Source organism: Adiantum capillus-veneris, chromosome 1 (assembly GCF_014529385.1).
Source record: "Adiantum capillus-veneris isolate H3 chromosome 1, ASM1452938v2, whole genome shotgun sequence".
NCBI lineage: Eukaryota > Viridiplantae > Streptophyta > Polypodiopsida > Polypodiales > Pteridaceae > Adiantum > Adiantum capillus-veneris.
Genome location: NC_140931.1, coordinates 98,240,854 through 98,261,084, shown reverse-complemented (window position 1 = coordinate 98,261,084; position 20,231 = coordinate 98,240,854). Strand labels below are relative to the sequence as shown.

General features: G+C 43.9%; 2 protein-coding genes across 7 annotated transcripts in view; one reads left to right on the top strand and one right to left on the bottom strand.

The window, feature by feature from the left end:
- Window positions 1–1,293: 1,293 nt before the first annotated feature.
- On the top strand, window positions 1,294–5,923 carry LOC147465240 (uncharacterized). The gene is made up of 5 exons (XM_086519033.1): window positions 1,294–1,556; window positions 3,596–3,637; window positions 4,306–4,352; window positions 4,612–4,689; window positions 5,589–5,923. Exons 1-5 carry the CDS (start codon window positions 1,298–1,300, stop codon window positions 5,772–5,774), a joined length of 612 nt encoding a protein of 203 aa, XP_086375159.1. The 5' UTR covers window positions 1,294–1,297; the 3' UTR covers window positions 5,775–5,923.
- A 120-nt stretch (window positions 5,924–6,043) lies between these two features.
- Window positions 6,044–20,231, bottom strand: part of LOC147465239 (protein S-acyltransferase 21-like) — a 39,815-nt gene continuing 25,627 nt past the window's right edge. For 3 of the 6 annotated variants that reach the window (XM_086519023.1, XM_086519013.1, XM_086519029.1), the window contains exons 2-9: window positions 9,246–9,359; window positions 8,824–9,168; window positions 8,565–8,633; window positions 8,390–8,461; window positions 8,078–8,206; window positions 7,926–8,006; window positions 7,668–7,838; window positions 6,044–7,574 (exon numbers count right to left, since the gene is read on the bottom strand). In XM_086519023.1, coding sequence (XP_086375149.1) covers window positions 6,483–7,574; window positions 7,668–7,838; window positions 7,926–8,006; window positions 8,078–8,206; window positions 8,390–8,461; window positions 8,565–8,633; window positions 8,824–8,928 — 1,719 coding nt within the window. In that variant the 5' untranslated portion in view covers window positions 8,929–9,168; window positions 9,246–9,359 and the 3' untranslated portion in view covers window positions 6,044–6,482. Of the gene's footprint in view, window positions 7,575–7,667; window positions 7,839–7,925; window positions 8,007–8,077; window positions 8,207–8,389; window positions 8,462–8,564; window positions 8,634–8,823; window positions 9,169–9,245; window positions 9,360–12,246; window positions 12,499–20,231 lie in introns of those variants that run through there. The other 3 variants (XM_086519009.1, XM_086519015.1, XM_086519019.1) reach the window with 3 other exon arrangements.

Below are 20,231 nucleotides of genomic sequence, written 5' to 3'. Positions count from 1 at the left end.
GGACTGAGGCTTGGGATAGTTAATGCTTTTTGCAAAGTTTATGTTAAGCTCGTGATGCATGAAGCTTTCCATCTTCATAGCATCACCAAGGTCACAAGGAACACAAAGATTGTATTGTAACAAAGTCTCTCTTGATGGGAGAATCTACAATACAAACACATTTTGGAGGGGGGACCGGCTCCAAGTAAATCCGGTCCTCAACTAATGTCATATTCTCTAATACTCTCTCTCTTGCAAAAGTATTGTTCGTGCCAAGTTCATTAAGTATTATGTTTATGTTGCTACCATCAATTAAGTTCACCCTCCAAGTTCTCAAAGTAATCTCACAAAAATGCTCACTATAATTCTCTTAATTCCGCTATTCTCAAAGTTCATAGGCCATTTGCATTACACCACCATTGAACCCATGAGTTCTGGGCTTAGAGTTGAGTGTGCTGCCAGTCAGAGTCTGTGGAGGTTGATTTGAGTTAGTCGAGTCACATGTTGTTCAAGTTCTACTGTTGAGTCGCTTTTGTTTTGTCTTTAATTGTCTACAATGTTTTCATTCTGCTGGAGTGAGATTTTACACACACTCTGAGGAGCACCCATGATAGAGAGCACGACACAATATTTCCATTACAGTGATTATGTATGTATAATATATAATACAATTTTACATTATAATACAACAAAAATGCCATTTGATTGTGGGCATGTATTTAAATTTACTTTCCATAACTCTCATCCCCCTCTTACGTTAGTAGGCCTTCTCACCTTGTTACTTTGTGAGCCCAAGGTCCCTTTTTCAAATAAGGCCACCATATTGAGCCACTTGGACTAATCTTGAGCACACACTGCGGATCTTAATCCAATGGATGTCCGATGTCCAAGGAAGCAGAAGAAAAGCACTGCGACCTGCAGGGCTTTCCATGGGTTGTCATGAGTGCTGGCGCAGGTGCTTCAACAGCAGCGAAAGTTGAAGGCGCTAGTTGATCTTCCGAGGAAGACTGGATGTGGAACACGCAGCGTGCGACGTAAAGGTGTGTATTTTATCTCCCCTCCATGCAGATGATGAGCAAGGAAAGGCCGGTCCTGCTCATCCAACAACTCCTTTTCTCGTGCATGTGTGCGCCCTCTGCCCTCCTCTCCTCTATCCCCTACTTCTAGGATCTTCTGATCAGCGAGCCATGGCAAAGGATAGCACACGCTCACCATCACCGCCACCTCGATGCGAGATCTCCTTGCCCTGCTCGGATTCCACTCGTCCCTCCAATTTTGTTAAGTCCTGCTCTTCCTCATTCATCAAAAGAAAAATTCAATGTTATCCTTCGGTTGCTACGAGCCGCTAACCACCTCCTATTTCACGATTTCACAGATTACTGTATATCTTTTCTTGCATGCACAAATTTTTATAGCAAAGAGGAATCACGGACTCTGTATTCGGTTGCTCTTCAGAGTCTTTACCATCATGGATTGCCTTGACAAAGAAGATAGAGATGTTGAGAAGCTTTTGCAAGAATTTGTTGCAGTTAGCGAGGAGCCCTTCACTGCAATAACATTAATTCTGAATGGACAAGGTATAAGTAAAACTGGTGATCTTTTAGATGTTTTGAGTCAGATGTAATTGTGTGCAGTCTATAGAGCACATCCAAGCAACAATTATCTGACGCTCTTGTCCAATTTCAATTGAGCCAAACTTGTAGTTGCATGGGTGCCAATGCTTTTCTGAGCCCTTTGAATCTGCATGCATGCAACTATTCGGAACCTTACCATGTGGCCATTGTCAAAGAGGAGGCCGGTGGTGCTGAGTTTGACTCTTGCTACAGGAAGTGGTGCTCAAAGATCCTCGAACATTTGAAGCACTATGACCTTAACGTCCTACTCCAAAGGCTTTAGAATATGCAAAGAGGATGAAGCCTACAAGCACCAATTAAAGTATAGGGAAGAGAGAGAGAGAGAGAGAGAGAGAGAGAGAGAGAGAGAAATGAAAATGAAATGTTATATTAACGTCTTCAAAAGGCCATAATGACCTATGAGACCCGAAAGTTACAAAGTGGTGGATCTGATACAAAGTCAGAGTAACAAAATAACCTACCAATAGTACAAAACAAAGATAGAGAGAGAGAGAGAGAGAGAGAGAGTGAGTGAAGGGAGGAGAGAGAGAGAGAGAGAGAGAGAGAGAGAGAGAGTGAAGGGAGGCAAGGTGGAAGAGTTGCGAGGGAGACACGTGTTCTCAACGACCGCTAGATCGATCCTTCCGTCCCTTGCAAAGATTGTGCATAGACGCAAGTGCGTACGCAGACACGACGTATGAGAGGAGAGCAATTAAATGGAGAAGAATGATATTAACGCAAGGTAGTGGAAATATATATATCACCTTCCTATATGTTGTTGATGGCCTGCCAAGAAGGGCGTGGGAACGGCTTGCGATGGAGGCGCGGAAGGTCCATGATGGATGTCCAAAGGTTGTAGCTGGTAGCGGGTCATTTACGAGCTCTGGCACATGAGATGCATAGTGAAAGAGCTGTATGAGCGGTACATAATACATTGTCTAGCTTGGCGGGACATCTGCCATTTTGAAATTTGGAGAGTGCTAGCTGCTAGATAGATAGTACATATTAGAACACTAGTTTACAAATTACAATAGAACTTTGAGAAGTCTCTCCTTATAATATGAAAGAGAAGGGACTCCCGTGAGAGCTTGAAAGTGGTTATTGGAGGCCCAAAAATGATGGATCTTTAGAGATGCTTATTGCTTATTATTGCTCAAAGCACAGGACTTTTGAGAGTTCAAAAACATAGTTCAATGCAGAAAACAAATCTAATGCTATTGAAAGCGAGATCGTCACAAATGCCTTGAAGGTAAAGGGCATCAATAGATCTTTTACACTTGTTTTGGTGACGAGCTTGAGTATGCGGTCTCTATGGCCACAAACACACACTCATTACATCTTTACCTTTGGGCAGTGCTGAAGAGAGTTGTTACTTGATTGAGACCTTGATTGAAATCCCCTGGAAATAACATACGTTAAATGGATTGATAAATTTGGTGTCGTATTGCCTTGAAACATAGGTTGACTTGTTGAAAATTATAACGTGGGGCATTTACAAGTTCTAGTTTGTGGTAGCTTGCCACAATGCCCATTAGGCAGTTGAATGCAAGGTAGTATGGGCTTTATAATAATCGCTAAATATGACACCATCTTCACCAGTTTTTGGCTTTGTTTCAAAGATGAATGACATCGAGCAAAATGCTATCCTTACTAATCGCCATGAGCGTCACGTAGTAGTAGTTCGTCTGATCCGTGTTTGGGTAATTGAGGAGCAGAGAGAGTATGGTGCCTTCTGCTATGGGGACACCGAACTCAAAACGCGCGTTAGTCAGTAAGGAGGCAAGAAAAAAATATTGTTGACCGAAGCAGCTTACAACACACACACACACATACACGCGTGCACACACACACTCACACACACACACACACACACATAGAGAGAGAGAGAGAGGCTAATACTGATCAGAGGATATATAACATAAAGTTAGATCTGCTTCTCTTTAGGCTTAATCAATATCCTACATCTTTTGTATTTGCCTTAATGCGTGTTTTGTGTATGGCAGAGAGGACATATAATCACAACACTGAACATTTTGATTGGACAAGTTCGATTCCAACTCGACAATATTGCAAGGTCCGTTATCAACATCCAACTTTCCATGCCTATGTGTTTGCTTGGCGCAACACATAAACGCTACAGGGTTGGGCACGGCTTCCGTTTCTTATCATTTTTGGAGAGACCACAATGCCAGCTCTCCACCATACTTTTGTATGGCACCTCTGCATGACGTGCACAATATACTTTGTAGTTTCGATATGTGACGTTTCATTGCAAGATGATATGTTTAACTATTCACATTGCTTTTTTCTAGCATGACTCAAATATCAGCTTATAAATTGGACAATCGAAAAGCACCAGTACAACATTGTAGGTCAGTAAAGCACTTCATTTCTTATTCCAGTTCGTTGATCCTTTATCCATTTGCTTGTTTTAAAATTTTGGACATTACTTCCTTTGGTTCAGTTTATTTGGATGTTGTTTCCAGAACTATACAGTTATGTCGATTAACATCTGCAAATTTTAATTACACACACAACTCTTTGCATACGGGTGCAAGCCAATGCATGTGGAGTATTACAATAGTGAATGCACAAGTAGTGAATTACAATAGTGAATACACCTTGTGTATCTTTATTTTAGCTCTAACCATTTTCTTGTTTCTTTGGAGCCACGCTGGTAGTAAAAATAGCGCTTGAACTAATTTGTCGATAGTGCCAACACAAATAGACACAAGGATAGACAAGAGCAAGGACTACAAGGTATGCTGTTACTCGTCTCTCTCTTTGTCTCTCAATCGAATCAATGCAAAAAAATGACTCTCTCTCTCTCTCTCTCTCTCTCTCTCTCTCAATCGAATCAATGCAAAAAAATGACTCTCTTCTCTCTCTCTGAGCATCGTGTGTAAGCCTCTCTCTCTCTCTCTCTCTCTCTCTCTCTCTCTCTGCCGTCGTTGGCAAGTTAGTGACGGCCTTCTTTACTTTGCTGCTTAATTTTTGTATGTCCTGCTATGTTCTGTAGATATGCCCACCAAGCAAGACTAGTTCCAATAGCCATTGCTTCGTGTTCTATTGGAACAAGGTGAGAAGGCCTACTAACGTAAGAGGGGGATGAGTCTAGCGGAAGAAGCCATTGCTTCGTGTTCTCATGGAGCCCAGGTACGAGGGGAAGAGCAGTGGTTGCCCATGAGAGAATTCACGAGGAGATAGATTGCGTGACGGCGCTATGGTCGATATGTGTGTTGAACGCTGCTTTGGAAAGGCACACCGATTAGGGTGGCACTCTCATCTGATTGGCAATCTATCAGCGTGTGTACGTTCTCACTTCGGAGTGCTAGGAATCCAACCCCAACAGTACATACAGGATGATTTTCAAAACCCATTTTCTGCAGGCAATCGCTCATGGCTTATTCTCTCCATTGCTGACTACATGGATAAGGTGCTGATGTCACCTGTTGTGAGCCATTCCAGTATCATGCACTTTGAGAGCAGGGTGCTCCAAGTCTTAGAGAGGAGAAAGGCTACTTGACTGCAAAGGACTACCCTATGGTCACTTGAGTTGGTGATGTATCTGATGAAATTCAAGGGGACGACACCTTTCTTGCAAAAACCGCACTGAGGTGCTGATATCTGTGATCTGATTGATGAATCTCATTGCTGTATAGACATTTGCAGACTACTTAGTTAGCATAGGCTATGTATGACTTTGGTGTATATATTTTGCAACCATTGTGTGAGCTTAGTGCTCATTTTGTTTGTGGAAACATCACCTGTGCACGAAGTTTATAATGATACGATTACCTTTGAGTAGTGGGGGAGGTCACTATATAGAAACCTAGTACATCACATGCGAACTTTCACTATATAGTCATTATCCCTTATCTGTGAATTTTACTCTATTTCTTTACAATCTGTAAACTTTCAAGCCTCATAAGCAAGCGAATGCAGCAAACTTGGCGCTTGAAATGGCACATTGGAACAAAATAAGTGAAATTCCAGGATGCACCTCCCTATCAGAGTACATTACCTGAGACTAAGATTATTGAAAGCTTCAATAAGGAGCTAGATCCTAAAGGGCTGATAGATCTGATGTGCAAGCTCTTCTTAGATGAGGTAGGTAAGTCGCCTCAAATTTCACCTGTTGAGGAGCAACGTCTCCTTGCACTTCACTTGCAGAATTGGTGAGCTTTAGTAGAAGGCCCTTGTGACCCCAATACAATGCCCATCTCAAATTGTAGCCGTGTAAGGATGGAGAAGACACGGTCCTACGATTCATAAAAATACAAGGGCATGAGAGGAGGACACAGTTGTTGGACCCTAAGAATAAGGTTAAGCTAGCCTCCATCCACTTCTCGGCTGCGTTTTGCATGGGTTTTAACTGATCTACTCCTCTTTTTGTGCTTTTACCTTGAAAAGACACCCAAAAACACCCTACGTTACTAAATGCCTTCAAAGAAACAATTGAGCTGATGCTCTCTCTATAAAATAGATTAACATAAACTGCCTGGATTGCATGCCAGACTTGAAAAACAAGTATTCACAAACTTGTGAGCATCCATCAACAACAATCTTGCTTTGCACTTGGTTTCAACGTCCGTCGATTGTTCAGCAGATATACAAACACATAAGACAGCAGGATGGTGCTAGCCAAACTCTTTACACGATAGATATGTACAGTTCACTCTAGTCTGAATGCGAGCATCACGTTCGAAAGCATATTGCAAGTTCTGCCTTGCTACCGCTTTCGAGAGTCACCATTTTTCTTTACATAAGAAGCCAGGAAGCCATGGACACCATCGAGAAAGACCACCTGCCTGCATCGATAGATGCAACAATTGTGCATATTTTTGGCTTTATCCTCTTACAACTTTGGCCTCTCCAAAGATGGTAGCTTCATGAGGGAGTAAACCGTGAAAGCAGTAGCTTGGTTTTGCATGCAGGTGAGAAAGACGGTGTTGCTGACCCATTGATGCTTTGGCTAGGTAATACAATGTGGCTCTGCATTGAAAGTGACGGATTAGTACTGGCTGCTTTCAAAAGATTTTCTTTGCCACAATTCTTGAGTGTAGAGGAGCTTAATGGTCCTTGAAGAGAAGCTGACTTTGCATTCAGAAGGCATCTTCCTGGTGACAAGATAGAATTAGGTCCTGGCAAGTTCCATGGATCGCCTGAAGCTGTTTTAGGAAGCAAACCAGACACTTTGATACCCTGGTTGCCATTCGGTAATGACCTAAACCGACCTGCAGCACGATCCCAGTATACAGCCATCCGACCACTACTGCATTTCTTGCCGTTTGCATGTTTCTCCACAGAGATAATGTGGCTCCTCCCAAGATGAACAGTTTCACTACCTCTTGAAGGTTCAAGCCCTTCATTAATGGGGGTCGTGCAAATCCAAGAAGGGTGCTCAATTGATGAGTGGGGGAGTATCGTCGCATCGCAAACTTGAAGTCCATGTCTACCAGAACTTAAATCCTTCCCCTGTATGCGCTGAATTGGAGTCCTAAGGACATTGGGATTGCCAAATCTTCTTTCCATGGGCAGAGGACTCAAAGGCACAGATACTGGACTGCGTGAGCGACTGCTCACAATGTCCACATCACTCTCCTCCTTTGTCATTGCTTGTCTTGGGGAGAGAGTAGTTTGTAGTAAGTTCTCTGCTTCTTTCCTTGAACCTTTTCTGCTGCTTGCAGACCCATACTCAAGACTAATACTGCTCCTGGGGGTGATGTTGCAGCTGGAAGCACAGTCAGCATTCGATGCACGAAGGCTTTGAAACCCCACTGGACGCAATATTGAAGAATTTTCCCTTGCTTTTGTTGCTGCCTTTGCAGCCTCCTTAGGGTTTAACATTGCCAACTTTAAAGCACTGATCTTGACTACGTTCCTGCTTGGCTTGTATCCTGTTCTCTCGACCACAGTTGTCGATTCTGTGTCAACAGTACATGGAAGCTTTTTTGTCTCCGTCCGTGATAAGCCATGACCCTTCAAAAGCAGGACGTCATAAAGTTGATCATATTCTAATGCCCACTTGTGGATGGATGGGTCATAACTCACCAGATTGTACTAGAACCTTACCTGTTGTCTTCTCGGACTGCACCATTCTCCAAAATACGATATACCAATTGAGTTGGGGTTTCTCAAATTTCTGACATGCTGAACAGGTATACTTTGTTTCTCCACCTGCGCAGATGCTTGTGTTTCATTTTCTACTCTCATGGCCACAACATACTCATAAGTAGAGATTCCCTGCAAAGTCACTGCAGTTCAATAAATAGTCCATGACTCCATTAGATGTAGAAGAATCTGTAGACTAGGACAGAGGGAAATATGGACCTTTCTTATCAACAACATGTGGAAAAAAAAGAGCTCCCCCAGCGGAATAGAAGCTAAAAGAGGAGTCAATGTGCATAATGCCTGCATGTGTAGAGAACAAAATCTTAAGTAGCCTGCAGTTCTTTAACCTAATCCTAGCACCCAAAACTTACCACAAGAGCAGAAAAAGGCGCAATTGAAAAACCGTTGCCAAGTTTGCTTGTTAGATATATCCTTATCTCCTGTTTGTCAGTAAAACAGCGTACTAGCACCATCAACCCCGCTATGGTTTCAACAAAAAGCTGCACAAGGATAATTCCACATGTTAAAATAATCAATCATATTGTCTCTAGAAGTTAACTCTTTATATCCTTCTGAGTTGTATATATATTCAAGCATACAAGCACAACTATGCAGACCATCGTACAAAAGTATGCTTGAACACTAGTGAAAAACCAAGCTCATTTGCAGAGACGCTTACTGACCATTATCAGGCAGGCAGCCATAAGCGCGACAAAGGAGACATAATTCTTTCTTCCAATACAATTGTTGAGCCACTGTTAAAGACCAAATACACCAACACATTGCTGTTTTAAAAGTAAGTGCAACAGAAATGGTGCATAAGCACAGCCAGGAAGAGAGGTAATAAATGTTTTGTACCCTGCAATGATGATCAAAGCCTTCAACACATTTATCGCAACTTCTGCAATGCTTGCTAAATTTGTGAACCTGCACTGCTAGGTCAAATTATTCTTAAGCATAAACTCTCCTGAAAATGGGCCCATTTTTTATGCACAGTCCAAACAAAAATCCACACTCTGAACGAACTAAAAGAATCGATCGGTTTAAAAGCACGTGCAAAGTTAAATTCTGAAAAATTGATGTATTAACAGTCTTCTGAATAGAGAAAAAGCTTTACCTCTGCATGACACAACGTACAATAAAGTTGATCTTCCTGTGAGACTTGTTCACAACTGCCACCATCCTTTCCGCATTTGTCTCCGTCAATAAAGCATTGTACCATACCAAACAAGCCCAATGATGGAGAACATGGTTTTACAACTCCAGTTTCTCTGCCTCGCTCTACATCACCTATTTTGTTTGATTTTAGAAGCTCCTTGTTTGATGTAATTTGAGAGAGATTATGGGAGGATGACTGTTCTGCTGGTTTCACAGCGGCTCTTGGACCATCAGTTGCCAAAACTCCAGGATCAGAAGGATCAATGGCTGTGCAACGGATATAGAGAAAGGAGACTGCTAACGCCTGCAAAATAGAGGACGTAACTGCTATGCTATAGCCTGCCAAGAGCTTTGAATTATTATTATGTAGAACAGACATACCACAGGTGAAAACACGCCAACAGCAACATACTCCTTGATTGTGTGTCCCAAGAATGGACAAAGGAACGTGTAAAAGATAGCTGCCAATGAGAAGAAAAGTGTGATAGCAACCACCTGCAAAATTAGCTGTTGAGATTAGAAAAATCATAGGGACAACATGCATTCTTTGAGCACACGCAACACATAACACAATCATGTGCATAGCAAGAGATTAAGTACACCGAATAAGCATGGTATTGCGGAGTGTAAGCATTATGATTATCTCAATGCATAACAGTATTTCATAAAAACGTTTGGCAGTTGCTACATTGAACCTATAATACATTATTAATTGGTCTCATATGATTGTTCTATACTTCTGATGCTTGAGGCAGAAAACTGAGATCGCTATGGATGCTGATGGAATTATTGCAAGTGCGGCAAGGCTACGGGGCTAAATTGTTGTCGTTGGCGACGACGACGGCTGAAAACTGAAAAACTCTAATTGATCTGCTGGCTAAAAACTGAACTGCTGTCTTGGCCGCGATGGGAATAGCGACCGCGACGAGGGAAAGGCTGATCTGCTGTGATACTGTGGCGGGATGCCGAGGGAAGCAAAAACGCTGCTGCTGCTGAAAATGCTGATGCAGAAAATGTTGATGCTGCGTGAGAAAAACGCCAGGCTGCTTTGGTGCTGCGGGCACTGCTTGGTGCTGATAGGTGCTGCTGCCCTCCTATTTATGCGCCCAAGGGCTGCATAAATAGGTACTAAACTCTGGGTCGAGCATGCCCCCCACAACCAGGATGATAAAAAGTCACTTTATTAATAAATGGCCTGCAAGAGGTGGGTTCACACGCAGTTGGGCAAAATTGGTTCACTGAGGTGAAAGTGCTTTGCTTGATGCAGGGTTACTATTGATGCTAGTGCTAATGGGTTGTGCAATCAAAGGGTATGCAGTAAGTGCTTGAACATGCACGTCCTGCGTACAGGCTCACAAAGGTGCCAGAACACTTCCTAGGCTGACCTAAACCCTAGAAGTAAGTACAGCTTGTCCACATGCACATAGGGTTAGATATGCACATGACATCCCCCCCTTTTCAAGGTGAGGTACCGGTATCAAGCTGTATGGCTTCCATACGGTCCGCCAACAACTCTTGGGAGTTTGCGAAGAACTCTTCGCTAGCCCACTCTGTCGTGTGGGTCCCATGATACTTGAACTTCAGGAAAGTCTGCAATGCTTGCTTCTTTGGGCTGCGCTGAAAGAGAGAGAAAATAATCTGCTTCGGCTCCAATGCTTCAACTTCGTCTACGATCTCGGGTTCATCTTCTTTAAGAATCTCCTATGAGGAATATCCTTGAAACCACTTCAAACACAATATCATAGACACATCTATTACTTGTCGAGTGACTGGAAAAAGACTATGCTTCGTAAACGACTGTGCATGAAATGCGGATGAACAATGTGACGGAGTGCCAAACCGGTCACCAAATACATGCCAAAAGTGTGATCTAAACTTGTCTTAACTTGTCTTGCTGACCTAACACTATCAATTGTGGCAAACCACAAAAAGAATACCCATGCTTGATGGACAATGCTCTTGCTGTGACTATGTCTTGCCAAGGAATGAGCATGCAAAACTGACTGACATGATGTACAATCATTAAACATTGCGTATTCCTTGAATGCAAACTTTCTATCTTTCCTAGAGTGTTGTTCATGCTGTAGCCTACCGTGCTCATCCGTGAGTGAATCATGTGCATCGTGCAATACGGCATTCCTATAAAAAGGTAACACATAAAGACGGTGACGAAAATACAAGAGACCGTCACGAATGAGAGACTCGGACAATGCATACGGACTAATCATGCGAACAAAAGATACTTCCTGAATGGGTACTGTGGACCTCGACTCGAGAGCCAAGATCGGTCCTACAAGACTTCTCGTATCTGCAACTGGGTTAGCTTTACTAGAAGCACAATCGATCAAACCACCAAATTGCTCACAAGACTGAAACCATCTAGCTTGACAGTCACCCCAAGGTGTACTCGGTACAGACTGGAGCGACTTGAAGGCTTGTTGATCCTTACAGACAATCAAATCTCTATCATGCAAAAAATGTGTGTCGTGCTTAGGAGAATGAACGACAGAGAGAGGTTTATGTTCATGCAATGACTGATTCTTTTCTAGACTCTGGGACTATATACTGAGAGAGACTGAGACTGCGTGTTTTATCCTCTTTCAAAACATGAGAGTGAGAGATTAATGACACAGATAAAATGTTCTTGTCACACCGAAGAACCACGGAAGGTGCTCCTTCAACTGAGAGAGAGAGAGAGAGAGAGAGAGAGAGAGAGTTTTCTTTCCAACTAACTTGTGGATCATAATCTTTAAACCACTTGATACCAAAAATCATGTCACATCCTTTGAGAGGAGAAACCACAAACTTACGACGAAAACCGACATTTTGAACCAAAACTTTCACATTAGGACATTCATGCGTGAAAGAAGAGTGCATGTCAGGACCAAATCCAGAGATCACAATGGGATCTATTGGAAGAGCTTCTAAACATGCGCTCTTCACGAGAGACACTTATCAAATCATGCATACTACCCGAATCAAACAAGATCACAATGCGCTGACTATTCACATGACCATAACACTGCATGAGAGACTCATTATATGATCATTAGAAACTTGGGACACATTAGTGTTCTCACCGATTGCATTAACAGATGATGTGGATTTTGTGGATTCTTTAGGTGCTTTCTTAGGACAAACTCCTTTTATGTGCCCTTTAGTGTGACATTCAAAACATCTTCCTTCCTTTGCATGCTCGGTTCGTTCTTCGAGAGTTAACCAACCTCCTAAGATTCCTTGAGCAGATTTTTCATTAGGCATCAACTTAGGGGATCCCCGAGTTTTAGCCTTTCCTTTATTATCATTGTGAGAGTTTTGTGCTCTAGGTATAGAGGAAAATTGAGAAGAAGAAGAATTACCATATGCTTGCCATTGGTCTTACCATTTTGTTGTTCTTGAGGGTACTTGACTTGTTTTCCTTCGTCTTACCTTTGTTGTGCTTCATTTCTTGTGCTAGAGTGATTCTCACGGCTTCATGGTAGTCCATAGGGTTGAAGACTTGCACATCAAACTTGATGTACTCATCCAACCCAAAGAGGAAAGTCTCCTTGCAATCCCCAACTTATGCAATTGAACGCCCAATCTGCAAAATACGGTTAGAAAAAGACATAACAGGAGTGTCAATTTTCTTAAGACCTCGCCGCCAATCTTCTCTTAACAGATCAAGATACTACGGTGGCATAAAGCGAGCCTTGAGCTTGTCTTGGAAGTCGCCCCAACTGAGAGAGAGGGGTACGCCATCCTCGGCATGCTCAAGATGCTCAGCCAATTGTGACTCCTGTCAAGCTTGATACCAATTAATGGCATCACCCGCTAGATACATAGCAGTCAAAACTTTATTGTTGCTAGTTTTCTTGTTAGTCGCAAAGTAAACATTAAATTGATGCAACCAAGAATGAATCACAGAAGCATCCACCTTACTATCATACTTACTGAACATCAACTTCTCAGCGACTCAATTGTTGGAGTCGTCACCTCTACCTGTGCTACATGATGACTCCATGGCCTCCTTGAGAGGCTCTGCCTTCGAGAAGAGTACCTATAGGAGCAACTCCTGTAGTCGTTGGTCCCGCTTTTCTTCGGCCGCTATGCGTTGAGCCTCGCGTGCTTGCTCACGCTCGAGCTCCATAGCTGCCCTTCTTTCTTCAGCCGCTATGCGTTGCTTCAGTGCTTGCTCATGCTCGAGCTCCATAGCTGCCCTTCGTTCTTCATGGTCGCGATCCATGGTGGCGCGTTGCGCCTCTTGTTGCAGCATCATCTCCATCATCATCGACTTGACCAAAGTCTCCACAGGGCCTAGTGCAATCCGTGGCGTAGATGGAGATGAGGGAGGATTGGGGAACAATCCTCCTGGTGTAGAGACTTCGTCCTCTCCAACTCCACTCTCATCACCTTCACGCGAAGTATCCATTCCGCTTCTACTGATGACCATGCACTAAGTACTTGGATACTTGAGGTACTAAGGTTCTTGGGGTGCTTGGGTACTTGGGTACTTGGGTTCTTGGGGTACTTGGGTACTTGGGTCCTTGGCTTGCAATCTACGTTTAAGAAGGCTTTTCTCTTCCCAAGCTCAACTCCTTCCTTCAAGTGCACCCCTTGGCAGCCTTGCGCTCACACAAAGGTTGCTTTTCCCCACCTCACGTCAATTGGCTTGCCGCTAAGTGCAAGGTCCGCTCTCAATGAGTGGAAAAGAGGAACGAGGGGAGGCTGGACAAGCTCTTCTTTTCTGGGTTACTTGCACCGCGATGGGAATGGAGACTGCGATGAGGGAAAGGCTGATTTGCTATGGAACTGCGGCGGGATGCCAAGGGAAGCAAAAAATCCTACCGCAAAAACGCCGCTGTTGCAGAAAATGCTGGTGCTATTGAGAAAAATGCCAAACTGATTTGGTACTGCGGGCATTGCTTGGTGCTGATAGGTGTTGCTGCCCTCCTGACTTCTTCAGCCAATTACTAGCGCCCAAGCCTCAAGGACTGCATAAATAGGTGCTAAACTCTGGGTCAAGCAGCCCTCCTCATGCCCTCCACGACCAGGAAGATAAAAGTCACTTTATTAATAAATGACCTGCAAGAGGTGGTTTTCACGCAATTGGGCAAAACTGATTCAATGCGGTGAAAGTGCTTGTGCTTGATGCAGGGTACTGATGCTAGTGCTAATGGGTTGTGCAATCAGAGGGTATGCAACTACTCTAAGTGCCTTGACATGCACGTCCTGCATACAAGCTCACAAAGGTGCCAGAACGCTTCCTAGGCTGACCTAAACCCTAGAAGTAAGTACAGCTTGTCCACATGCACATAGGGCTAGATGTGCACATGACAGTAGCCATGTATCTCAGTCGCATAATGAAGCCATCCTCCATAGTACGAAGAAAGTGCCCTTGATAGAAGGCAATCTTTGTCCCCAAGTCCTTCAAAGGTGCAAGCCATGTCATCTTGGTATCCAATTGAGTGAGATCCTGTCTCATGATCTTGGTAATCTTTGAGTGGCTTAAAGTAAGAGATGGTGCGTCTAGAGAGTGCTAAAGCCATGAAGTTGAAACATTAGCGCATACTAGCATACTAGCATGAGGTGTCACCCGTATGTGCGCGCACACACCAGAGAGAGAGAGAGAGAGAGAGAGAGAGAGAGAGAGAGAAATGAAATGATATATTAACATCTTCAAAAGGCCCAAGTGACCTATGAGACCAAAAGGTTACAAAGTGCTGAATCGGATAAAATGTCAGAGTACCAAAAAATAAAAGGTATTGAAAAAAAGGTTATTGTAGATTCCTAAACTGCTATACGTGAGCTAAGCAGCTAACTGGGGCTGTGTAGGATATGAGTTGAGGGTGAATGTGATGAGTGAGGGCTAATACAATGTGGGTGTGGGTGGATACAATGAGTGAGGGCTGATACAATGTGGGTAGGGTGTGCGATCATCAAAATCACAAGAGGTCCATCATTGGTCGCCGGCGGATCTCATCAATATCCTCCATGCTCAGTACTCTAATTGGGCGCCGCGCATATCGGGCTAGAATGATATGAATCCTTTGATATAGCCTCCGGCAATGCTGCAAAGTCCTTCGCAATCGTGGGCGTCTACATCTCCCTAGCTCGGTCGCTTGGTCAATCAACGTGCCGCTAGTGTGGCAAGAGAATGCGAGCTCTGTTGTGATAAGACTCCTCTGGCTGCCAGTGTCGGGTCGAAAGAAATCCATGATCCATCTCTGAGACTGGCTATCCTTTCTCCACAACAGGCTCTCTCTGTGTCTGCGAAGCTCGAGTAGAAACAATCTAAGACATCTCTGGTCCTCACGACTCTAGAGGGTGGTCCAAAGCCCTCTATAAACAAGCAGTGAAAGCAACCTCATATCTCATAGTACACCCGGCATTGGCATATGTAATGCAACTCTGTCTTAGTCTCCATGTAAGGTGCAATGGAAGTGATTGTTGACTTTGCTCAAGATGAATGCTCCGAATTGTGCTCAAGGGTTCCTTTTACTTACGGAAGGGAGAGCCTTCCGTTCCTTTAGTGAGAGAGTGCAAATGATCATAAACAAAGAGAAACAAAAGAAGCGTGTTCACTTTGAAGGAGTACTCAGTTCTTCTTCTTCTTCTTCTTCTTCTAACTTCTTCTAGCTCTTCAGATTCGAGCGAAGAAGTCAGAAAAGGTAAAAACCGAAGCAAGAAACAACGCTTCAGAAAGGGCAAGAAAAAGGCAAAGTAGGTTAAATCTCGCCAGAGACTGATAGTTCTAATGAGGACTCGTCTACAGACAGCTCAGATTCCGATGACGGAAACTTTTATGCGAACAAGAAGAATTTTTTAAAGCCAACCAGTATGACTTTCTCGACGATAAAAGCAAGAAAGTCCGAGAGTTTAAGGAAGGTGGCCACTCGATCAAATTTGATACTTTTTCAGGATACTCAGATGCTTCGAAGGCTTTGTCTTTTATACAGCAGTTTGACATCGCTTTCGCGGGAGGACGCTACTCAGAGTACTCCAAGATTCGGAGAGCTGCCTCTTACTTTAAGGGGAATGCTCGCACTTGGTGGTCCACGCTTCTTTTAAACAAGACTGCGCCAGTTAAATGGCTGAAATTTAAGAAGCTTTTTATTTCTTCTTGGTTGACGCAAAAATATGAACGAGATATACGAGCTGCTTGAAACTCTCTTCGGATGACCAAGAAAGATACAATCAATGCTTACTGTGAAAGATTCTGGAGCTCTTTTCTACCCGCCTCTTCATTCAAGAAGATCTCATTCAGAGAACAGATTGAGCGGTTCACCTTGGGTCTACCTACAGAGATCCGAGATCACTGCTTGGAACAGAAGTCAGCTTCTATTCAGGAGTTGATGAGTCATGCGAAGCGGGGCTTTGCCATTCACTCTGGCAGTGAATGGCAGTCTGACCTACCCCACAGATGAGGCCATGACCCAACGAGCCGAACAGACTTCTGGGAATGAAAGTAGAAAGAAAAAGCGCAACCCAGAGAAAAAGGATGCACGACCCAAGCTTACTCCTCAGAAGCGAGCTCGATTCATCAAGGAGGGGAAGTGCTTTGGATGCGGGGAACATGGACATATCTCCGCAAAGTGCCCTAAAATGGCACAGAAAGAACGAAACGATAAGGACGACGACAGGCCTGAGAGTTCGAGAGCGGCTGAGGAACGTGGACAAAAAGGCAAGATGAAAATAGGCCTGAGAGTTCGAGAGCAGCTAAGGAACGTGGACAAAAAGGCAAGATGAAAACAGGACTGGTTCCAGATTGTGTGGGTACCGATCCCGACACCATGGACGAGAGTACAGAACTTGGCCGAGCTTGGGGCAAAGTGAAAGATCAAGAGGCCCTGATCTTCTTTGATGGAGGAGCCAGGGCCAACTTCATTTCACCGGAATTGGCGGCGCGGCTCGAGATCACTCCCGATCGGATGGGACCACTTGCGGAGGCAGTTCTAGCGGCACCCGGCAGGGACGTAGCCATTACACCTGTCATTGGCAAACTTCGGTTGCATTGTCAGGGGTATTTGGGGAACGAGGACTTCTTCATAATGCCTTTGGAGGGTTGTGATGTTCTCTTAGGGATTCCCTGGTACCACAAGAACAACGCCGTGGTCGATTATCGGGCGAGGAAAACGACTTTGACTACAGAGAAGGGCAGAACTATTGTACTTGATATTAAACTAAAGGGCGAGTCTATCCCTATTGTATCGACTTCGGCCATTTCAAAATTAATGAAATCCAGTCTGTTTGTTTACTCAATCTTTATGAAAGAATTAAGCGATAATGGTAGGACAAATATGTCTAAACTTGATAAAGAATGCCAAGATTTTCTCCACTCTCAAGGCCTACCAGGTGAGTTACCACCTGCTCGTCCTGAAGATCATACCATTGATCTGATACATGGAAGCACACCACTGAACCAGCCACCTTACCGTGTGAGCCGAGCACAGAATGAAGAGATTATGAACCAAGTGAAATACCTCTTGGAAAAGGGTCTTATCCAGCCTAGTACTTCACCGTATTGCTCTCTAGTGTTGTTGGTTTTGAAGAAAGACGAATCTTGGAGAATGTGCATCGATTATAGAGCTCTCAACAAAATCACCATCAAGAACAGATTTCCGATTCCTAGGATCGATGATATACTCGAAAGGTTACAGGGATCCTCGTGCTTTAGCAGGATTGACCTGAAGAGTGGATATCATCAGATCCGAATCGCGCTGGGAGACGTTTACAAGACAGCCTTTCGGACTACTTTTGGGTTATTTGAGTTTTTGGTGATGCCTTTTGGCTTAACAAATGCTCCTGCGACATTTAACCAGATGATGGACAAGATTTTTCGAGAGTACAGACTATTTGTTGGCACTTTCTTTGACGACATCATTGTTTTCTCCAAGAATGAGGCAGAACACAGAGATCATCTGCTTCAGATCTTTCAGGCATTACGAGATCATAAGTTAGTGATTAATGCAAAGAAAAGTGAATTTTTCCTACCAGAGATACACTTTTTGGGACACATTGTCTCAGCAGCAGGAGTGCAAATGGATCCGGCCAAGATAGAGACTATGATTGGCCCGATTTGAAGAATGTCCATGAAGTTAGAAGCTTATTGGGACTGTGTTCGTACTACAGGCGGTTCATACGAAAGTTTGCAGAGGTTGCTTCCCCTTTGCATATCTTGACACAGAAAGGAGTCCCTTTCTCGTGGGGATCCACAGAGGTGACTGCCTTTCAGACATTGAAAGAGAAATTGACTACCGGACCAGTTTTGACTTTGCCGGACTTGCAGAAGTCATTTGAAGTATATTGTGATGCTTGTGGTCGTAGTCTGGGTGCGGTCTTAATGCAAGAAGGCCATGTCATTGCTTACAAGAGCAGATTGTTCTCTAGGCCGGAGATGACACCACAGATTTATGAGAAAGAGCTTTTGGCGGTTATCCATGCTCTTACTCAGTGGCGGCATTACCTACTCGGAGCGGATTTTACTGTCTTTACAGACCATCAGAGTTTGCGCTACTTGTCACAGGAGCAGCTTTCAAAAAAGCAGATACAATGGGCGAATGTCACAAACAGGAGCGCATAGCAATATAAAATATACTCGGATAAATAAAATTTATCACTTAATATTGAAGCCAGAGGATATAGAGAGAAATAGATAGAGAGAGAGAGAGAGAGAGAGATAAAGTGAGAAGATCGACACAGTACTGGGGACCAAAAGATGGGCTGGTCCCCCCCCCGTAATAGTATCTTTATTACTGAGAAGAAGTCTATACAAGCACTTGAACCGAACGTATTACCACGTTCATTCTAGAATAAGACTTGATGGTTCCCGGAAGCCTCAGCTTCCGATTCCTAGGGCAAAACCCTATTCCAAGGAACTTCCGTTCCTTATTCCAATTCCTCGAGAATCAAGGTTCTCGCCTCTGAATCTCACCTTCCAGACTCAGGGCATGGCATCCCTGCAACTCTTTTCCAACTCTCTTTCCAGAGTCCTCTTCCCGCAGAACAACTCTGCTTTCCCGGACACGAAGTCCTTACTTGGGAATCCCAACTTCCGGATCGCAACTTGAGAGACTACCTCTTTCCGATCCGTGGATCTACTTCCCAAACTCGGATACGATACCCTTGGGCTGATCTGGCTATAGTTCCTCAGAGCGCTTTTCTCCTGCAGAGGCTCATGCCTTCCTCTGCTCCTACTCCCTCACGAAGAGGAAGTACACCTGCAATCAAATACTCAAAGATCAGAACATGAAAATCGTTACCTTCAAAGTCTCGACGCTCAAAACGCAACTCGATTCTCGAAAAGCAATTCCTCGGAAGAGATATCTCCATAGAAAATCCTCTCTTCCAATCCTACACACAAAAGAGGTGTGTTCTCGGGTTCCTTCTCGTAAATCAGCCCCGTCTACAACGTTTATGGGCTAAAAACAGAGAAAAACAGCAACTTGTCGCGATGGAAACACGCTTCGTAGGCACTTCTTCGCGAGGGAACTCGCGCACTAGGTCTTGGCGACATCTGGCACACTTGGGGCAGCCATGGGCATCACCGGCAACGTCTTCTTTACGGCTGAAATCTGCAGCAGCATCTCCTCCTTGCAAAGATTGGTCCTCCCCTCTAAGTGAGGGCATGTGATGCTTTTATAGCTCCTAGCCACGGGCACGAATAGCTGCTCGCGTAGAGATCGCGGTCTTTTTTTTTTTTTTTTTTAAATAAATTTTTTTTTCATTTTTTTTTTTTATGTTCTGCCAAAAAAAGAGAGAGAGAAAACGTTGGCTGATCTGTTGCCTTATTTATCAGATGGCTGTCCACTTATTAAGTGGGCGGCCGGCGTATTTTAAAAATAATCTGAACCTGCCCAAAAACTCAATAAAACCTTATAAGTTAAAAACAATGCTTTCACAGCACTTCCCAGGCGTCCCTGGATGCAATCACATACACAGTTCCAATGCAGACATAGACATCCTCGCGAGAAAGCATCTGCTTTCCCAAAAGGCAATCCCGCTTTCTCAAAAAGCATCTGTTTTTCCTCAAAGTTTCCTCTGAACCCATCTTCATTCAAGTGCTTGCCTTTTCCTTGTGCACAATTCTAACACAGTTCGGAATTTCCTCCCGACTATGGATATTCCCTTTCCGATGCACCCGTTGTGGGGGGGGGTGAAAACACACACAGCGTCTCTATAACGACCCGACACACACTCTTGAGAAGATACACACACACACTATGGGGCACCACTCGGCTTACACAACACACCTGGCCGAGACAGGGAACACACCTATGGAGTGAGAGGAGAGAGACTATCCACTTGCCCACTCCACACAGTGACACACACACACACACACACACACACTCAGCTCAAAAGAGGGGAACTTCCGATAATTAGATACAA

Excerpts from the sequence above, each read along its gene's own strand:
- LOC147465240 (XM_086519033.1), top strand. The coding sequence starts at position 1,298 with ATGTTATCCTTCGGTTGCTACGAGCCGCTAACCACCTCCTATTTCACG. Across the intron at positions 1,557-3,595 it reads ATTAATTCTGAATGGACAAG|AGAGGACATATAATCACAAC; the intron begins GTATAAGTAAAA and ends TGTGTATGGCAG. Across the intron at positions 3,638-4,305 it reads TGAACATTTTGATTGGACAA|TGCCAACACAAATAGACACA; the intron begins GTTCGATTCCAA and ends ATTTGTCGATAG.